Raw genomic sequence first — 7,500 nt, 5'->3', positions numbered from 1 at the left:
TAGGGATACACCCCCCTCCTGCGTGTCTCTTCCTCCTGTATTAGGGATACACCCCCTCCTGCGTGCCTATTCCTCCTGTATTAGGGATACACCCCCCTCCTGCGTGTCTCTTCCTCCTGTATTAGGGATACACCCCCTCCTGCGTGTCTATTCCTCCTGTATTAGGGATACACCCCCCTCCTGCGTGTTTCTTCCTCCTGTATTAGGGATACACCCCCCTCCTGCATGTCTATTCCCCCTGTATTAGGAATACACCCCCCTCCTGCGTGTCTCTTCCTCCTGTATTAGGGATACACCCCCCTCCTGCGTGCCTATTCCCCCTGTATTAGGGATACACCCCCCTCCTGTGTGCCTATTCCTCCTGTATTAGGGATACACTCCCCTCCTGTATTAGGGATACACCCCCCTCCTGCGTGTCTCTTCCTCCTGTATTTGGGATATACCCCCCTCCTGCGTGCCTATTCCTCCTGTATTAGGGATACACCCCCCTCCTGCGTGTCTATTCCTCCTGTATTAGGGATACACTCCCTCCTGCATGCCTATTCCTCCTGTATTAGGGATACCCCCCCCCTCCTGCGTGCCTATTCCTCCTGTATTAGGGATACACCCCCCTCCTGCATGTCTATTCCCCCTGTATTAGGAATACACCCCCCTCCTGCGTGTCTCTTCCTCCTGTATTAGGGATACACCCCCCTCCTGCGTGCCTATTCCCCCTGTATTAGGGATACACCCCCCTCCTGCGTGCCTATTCCCCCTGTATTAGGGATACACCCCCCTCCTGCGTGCCTATTCCTCCTGTATTAGGGATACACCCCCTCCTGCGTGCCTATTCCTCCTGTATTAGGGATACACCCCCCTCCTGCGTGTCTATTCCTCCTGTATTAGGGATACACCCCCCTCCTGCGTGCCTATTCCTCCTGTATTAGGGATACACCCCCCTCCTGCGTGTCTCTTCCTCCTGTATTAGGGATACACCCCCCTCCTGCGTGCCTATTCCTCCTGTATTAGGGATACACCCCCCTCCTGCGTGTCTCTTCCTCCTGTATTAGGGATACACCCCCTCCTGCGTGCCTATTCCTCCTGTATTAGGGATACACCCCCCTCCTGCGTGTCTATTCCTCCTGTATTAGGGATACACCCCCCTCCTGCGTGCCTATTCCTCCTGTATTAGGGATACACCCCCCTCCTGCGTGCCTATTCCTCCTGTATTAGGGATACACCCCCCTCCTGCGTGCCTATTCCTCCTGTATTAGGGATACACCCCCCTCCTGCGTGTCTATTCCTCCTGTATTAGGGATACACTCCCCCTCCTGAGTGTCTATTCCCCCTGTATTAGGGATACACCCCCCTCCTGCGTGCCTATTCCTCCTGTATTAGGGATACACCCCCCTCCTGCGTGTCTATTCCTCCTGTATTAGGGATACACCCCCTCCTGTGTGCCTATTCCTCCTGTATTAGGGATACACCCCCCTCCTGCGTGCCTATTCCTCCTGTATTAGGGATACACCCCCCTCCTGCGTGTCTCTTCCTCCTGTATTAGGGATACACTCCCCCTCCTGCGTGTCTCTTCCTCCTGTATTAGGGATACACCCCCCTCCTGCGTGCCTATTCCTCCTGTATTAGGGATACACCCCCCTCCTGCGTGTCTATTCCTCCTGTATTAGGGATACACCCCCCTCCTGCGTGTCTATTCCTCCTGTATTAGGGATACACCCCCTCCTGCGTGTCTATTCCTCCTGTATTAGGGATACACCCCCCTCCTCGTGTCTCTTCCTCCTGTATTAGGGATACACTCCCCTCCTGTATTAGGGATACACCCCCTCCTGTGTGCCTATTCCTCCTGTATTAGGGATACACTCCCCTCCTGTATTAGGGATACACCCCCCTCCTGTGTGCCCATTCCTCCTGTAATAGGGATACACTCCCTCCTGCGTGCCTCTTCCTCCTGTATTTGGGATACACCCCCTCCTGTATTAGGGATACACCCCCCTCCTGCGTGTCTATTCCTCCTGTATTAGGGATACACCCCCCTCCTGCGTGTCTATTCCTCCTGTATTAGGGATACACCCCCCTCCTGAGTGTCTATTCCCCCTGTATTAGGGATGCACCCCCCTCCTGCGTGTCTCTTCCTCCTGTATTAGGGATACACCCCCTCCTGCGTGTCTATTCCCCCTGTATTAGGGATACACCCCCCTCCTGTGTGCCTATTCCTCCTGTATTTGGGATACACCCCCCTCCTGCATGCCTATTCCTCCTGTATTAGGGATACACCCCCCTCCTGCGTGCCTATTCCTCCTGTATTAGGGATACACCCCCCTCCTGCGTGTCTCTTCCTCCTGTATTAGGGATACACCCCCTCCTGCGTGCCTATTCCTCCTGTATTAGGGATACACCCCCCTCCTGCGTGTCTCTTCCTCCTGTATTAGGGATACACCCCCTCCTGCGTGTCTATTCCTCCTGTATTAGGGATACACCCCCCTCCTGCGTGTTTCTTCCTCCTGTATTAGGGATACACCCCCCTCCTGCATGTCTCTTCCTCCTGTATTAGGGATACACCCCCCTCCTGCGTGCCTATTCCCCCTGTATTAGGGATACACCCCCCTCCTGTGTGCCTATTCCTCCTGTATTAGGGATACACTCCCCTCCTGTATTAGGGATACACCCCCCTCCTGCGTGTCTCTTCCTCCTGTATTTGGGATATACCCCCCTCCTGCGTGCCTATTCCTCCTGTATTAGGGATACACCCCCCTCCTGCGTGTCTATTCCTCCTGTATTAGGGATACACTCCCTCCTGCATGCCTATTCCTCCTGTATTAGGGATACACCCCCCTCCTGCGTGCCTATTCCTCCTGTATTAGGGATACACCCCCCTCCTGCATGTCTATTCCCCCTGTATTAGGAATACACCCCCCTCCTGCGTGTCTCTTCCTCCTGTATTAGGGATACACCCCCCTCCTGCGTGCCTATTCCCCCTGTATTAGGGATACACCCCCCTCCTGCGTGCCTATTCCCCCTGTATTAGGGATACACCCCCCTCCTGCGTGCCTATTCCTCCTGTATTAGGGATACACCCCCTCCTGCGTGCCTATTCCTCCTGTATTAGGGATACACCCCCCTCCTGCGTGTCTATTCCTCCTGTATTAGGGATACACCCCCCTCCTGCGTGCCTATTCCTCCTGTATTAGGGATACACCCCCCTCCTGCGTGTCTCTTCCTCCTGTATTAGGGATACACCCCCCTCCTGCGTGCCTATTCCTCCTGTATTAGGGATACACCCCCCTCCTGCGTGTCTCTTCCTCCTGTATTAGGGATACACCCCCTCCTGCGTGCCTATTCCTCCTGTATTAGGGATACACCCCCCTCCTGCGTGTCTATTCCTCCTGTATTAGGGATACACCCCCCTCCTGCGTGCCTATTCCTCCTGTATTAGGGATACACCCCCCTCCTGCGTGCCTATTCCTCCTGTATTAGGGATACACCCCCCTCCTGCGTGCCTATTCCTCCTGTATTAGGGATACACCCCCCTCCTGCGTGTCTATTCCTCCTGTATTAGGGATACACTCCCCCTCCTGAGTGTCTATTCCCCCTGTATTAGGGATACACCCCCCTCCTGCGTGCCTATTCCTCCTGTATTAGGGATACACCCCCCTCCTGCGTGTCTATTCCTCCTGTATTAGGGATACACCCCCTCCTGTGTGCCTATTCCTCCTGTATTAGGGATACACCCCCCTCCTGCGTGCCTATTCCTCCTGTATTAGGGATACACCCCCCTCCTGCGTGTCTCTTCCTCCTGTATTAGGGATACACTCCCCCTCCTGCGTGTCTCTTCCTCCTGTATTAGGGATACACCCCCCTCCTGCGTGCCTATTCCTCCTGTATTAGGGATACACCCCCCTCCTGCGTGTCTATTCCTCCTGTATTAGGGATACACCCCCCTCCTGCGTGTCTATTCCTCCTGTATTAGGGATACACCCCCTCCTGCGTGTCTATTCCTCCTGTATTAGGGATACACCCCCCTCCTGCGTGTCTCTTCCTCCTGTATTAGGGATACACTCCCCTCCTGTATTAGGGATACACCCCCTCCTGTGTGCCTATTCCTCCTGTATTAGGGATACACTCCCCTCCTGTATTAGGGATACACCCCCCTCCTGTGTGCCCATTCCTCCTGTATTAGGGATACACTCCCTCCTGCGTGCCTATTCCTCCTGTATTAGGGATACACCCCCTCCTGCGTTGGCTGTTTCAGTGGACACACCCTTGTTTAACTTAACGCGTGTGAATGTCTGCGGCCATTTTAACCTCCCGACGAGACACGTTTTCAGGTGCTAATATCTTCAGAAAGTAGCTGCAGAGTTTAATAAGAGGGTGGGATTGGTGAAAACGTCAGACCCCGGCTGTTTCCGCGGTACACAGCGAGGAGGCGGTTATTGTAACGGTGAGGAGAGCGGTGTTAATGTCCCTGTGTCCCCCCCAGCACTTGCCCGTGTACATCCTGCCGAAGGTGGATTACCAGGCGTGTTACGGGGCAGAATCTCTGACCGACAGCGAGAGCTGCCGCTTGTGGACCGAAAGCCTCTTACACTCCAAGTGCTCCTATTATATCGGTAAGTGTCACCCCCGCCATCCCTGTGACACAGCACCACATACATAAGTATATATTCAGATTGTGTGTGTGTGTGTGTGTGTGTGTGTGTGTGTGTGTGTGTGTGTGTGTGTTATATCCGTACTGGAACACTATGACCTAGGCGCAGATTTGCAGACAATAGAAAAGAAAACAAACACAGGGTAGTGTGTCCTGACGATATGAACCAGTTGTTCTGGGTAAGTATCGCTCCCACATTTTGGAAGTTCAATCAATCACGCATTTCTCCAAACATGAACTGGAACTGGAAGGGAGAATCTCTCTGAGACACTGCGGGTAGTTGGATACTTTCATCGCCCGCGGATATCCCCGACTTGGAGTCTTTGGAACTGATGTGCTGTTCAAGGCGCTCAGTATCCCATCAGATAGGTGATATATGAAGATGAAAATAGGGGCTGGGTTCTTCAGGACCCCTGAAGAAGCCACATTGGAGAAACGCGTAGGAGAGAAGCACAATCAGCTGTCCTGTGAGAGCTCCGGGAGAAAAGCCGGCGATTCCCAGTCAAGTCACGCGAGAAGTAACTTTGTCAATCACGTGACTCGGAAGTGGACGGATTGGAAGCCGGGTACGGACCAAACGCCGGTGCAGAGGAGCACCGATCGAGACGGGGGTGAGACCCGCTCTCTGAGGAGAATTTCTCAATCTGCGCAGAACAGATGCAAAATCTGTGAGTTTGATACTTGCTTGGTTTCAAAAAGTTTTTTTTAATAAATCAGATTGACACTATATGTGTTTTTCTCTATTTTCATCTTCATATATCACCTATCTGATGGGATACTGAGCGACGTGAACAGTGGAGCCGACATCAGTTCCAAGGACTCCAAGTCGGGGATATCCGCGGGCGATGAAAGTATCCAACTACCCGCAGTGTCTCGGAGAGATTCTCCCTTCCAGTTCATGTTCATGTTTGGAGAAATGTGTGATTGATTGAACTTCCAAAATGTGAGTGCGATACTTACCCAGAACAACTGGTTCATATCGTTTCCAATCTGCGCCTAGGTCATTCTGTTCCTGTAACTATTTGCTCGGCACCTGTGGGGTTGAGGACCTTGTGGCTGCATTGTAGGGACAGGTGTAGCACTTAGTTGGGTGTGCACCTCCCATACACCGTTTAATAACAAACTAATGACATTTGTTTTTTGATGCGCTGTTTGTTCTACAATTTTCATAGCTGGAAAGAGAAAAAGTACGCACACACTCTTTCTCACGCTCTCTTTCTCACGCTCTCTTTCTCACGCTCTCTTTCTCACTCTTTCTCACACTCTTTCACACTTTCTCTCACCCTCTCTCACACTCACACCCTCTCTCACACTCTCACCCTCTCTCACACTCTCACACTCTCCCTCTCACACACACACACACTCTCTCTCTCTCTCTCACATATATAGATCTATTGGTGTAGAGGTATCAGTACCGTGTTAGCCGTGCTTTAATAATCAAAAACGAATAGACGATACCGTTCTGTGGCTAACGAAATGCTTTACAGTATTTGTGCGAGCTTTCGAGATACACTGATCTCTTCTTCCGGCGGTGTTGCATTGAATAAAGCAGGCAAAGGGTTAACTTAAAAACAGTGAATCCTGGAATGTAATCTGTGACTGAAACCTATCCCTCCCCCCGGAGGGTTTCAGTTAACCCTTTGCTTGCTTTATTCATTGTAACATCGCCGGAAGAAGAGATCAGTGTATCTCGAAAGCTCGCACAAATAAAAGCATTTCGTTAGCCACAGAACGGTATCGTCTATTCGTTTTATTTTTATATATATATATATATATATATATATATATCTCTTACTATATATTTCTGAAAGCGTCATATGTGTCCGTGTCTGTATGTGTCTCCCTGTGTCCCTCCCTGTGTCCCTAGCGGCAATCCCATTGGACCTTGGGCCAGGCCAATGAGATTGCTCCCTTGGCCCCCCCACACACCTCTCATTGGCCTGAGGCGGAGTGACGGGCCAAAGGAGAGACTGAGACACACACACACCCCTTCCCCCCCCCCCCACGCTCTCTGTGGCTCTCCCCTCACATAGGCCGCTCCCCCAGCTGACCATCCCCGAGAGCGCTCCCCACGGCTCTCACCACCCATAGGCCACTCTCTCACCGGCGCTCTCCCTCACCCCCCACCCGCTCACACCCCCCCTCCCCCCGCTCTCCCCCCTCCTCCCCCCGCTCTCCCCCCGCTCAAGCTCACCCCCCTCTCCCACCCTCCCCTTCGCTCACCCCCCCCCCCCGTTTACCCCCCGCCCCGCTTATTCCCCCCCCCCACACACACACACACAGAGCACGCTCTCTGCGGCTCTCCCCTCACACAGGCCGCTCCCCGTCCCAGAGGCCGCTCCTCCGGCTGTCTCCGCCTCTCCGTGCGGGAGGCACAGCACCTCCTCACCGGAGCGTCTCAGCCTCTCCGCTGAGGAGCCCGAGGTGGAGGAGGAGGGCGGCCGGTACCCGTAGGAAGAGGAGCGCGTCCGTGTGCAAGGTGAGTAAACGCAGGGGAATGGTTTATTTAACGCGTCCCTGACTCCTCCCCCTACCCTTTGCCCCCCCTACCCTCCCTGCCCACCTGCCCCCTCTGCCCTTTGCCCCCTGCCCTCCCTGCCCTTTGCCCCCTGCCCTCCCTGCCCTTTGCCCCCTGCCCTTTACCCCCTGCCCTCCCTCCCCCTGCCATTTGCCCCCTCCCTCCCCCTGCCCTTTGTCCCCTGCCACCCTCCACCTGCCCCTCCTCCCCATGCCCCCCTGCCCTTTGCACCCTGCCCCCCCTGCCCTCCCTCCCCCTGCCCTTTGCACCCTGCCCTCCCTCCCCCTGCCCTTTGCCCCCTGCCCTCCCTCCCCCAGCCCTTTGCCCCCTGCCCTCCCTC

At 54.2% G+C, this 7,500-nt stretch overlaps 1 protein-coding gene across 1 annotated transcript in view; it reads left to right on the top strand.

The window, feature by feature from the left end:
* The window catches only part of LOC142475685 (little elongation complex subunit 2-like), a gene marked incomplete at its 5' end in the record, with an annotated part of 76,715 nt that overhangs the window by 33,151 nt on the left and 36,064 nt on the right, over positions 1-7,500 (top strand). The window contains one exon of the mRNA XM_075581457.1: positions 4,475-4,604. Coding sequence (XP_075437572.1) covers positions 4,475-4,604 — 130 coding nt within the window. The remainder of the gene's footprint in view (positions 1-4,474; positions 4,605-7,500) is intronic.

Source organism: Ascaphus truei, unplaced genomic scaffold (assembly GCF_040206685.1).
Source record: "Ascaphus truei isolate aAscTru1 unplaced genomic scaffold, aAscTru1.hap1 HAP1_SCAFFOLD_1330, whole genome shotgun sequence".
Taxonomy (NCBI): Eukaryota; Metazoa; Chordata; class Amphibia; order Anura; family Ascaphidae; genus Ascaphus; species Ascaphus truei.
This window is presented reverse-complemented; position numbering and strand designations above follow the sequence as displayed.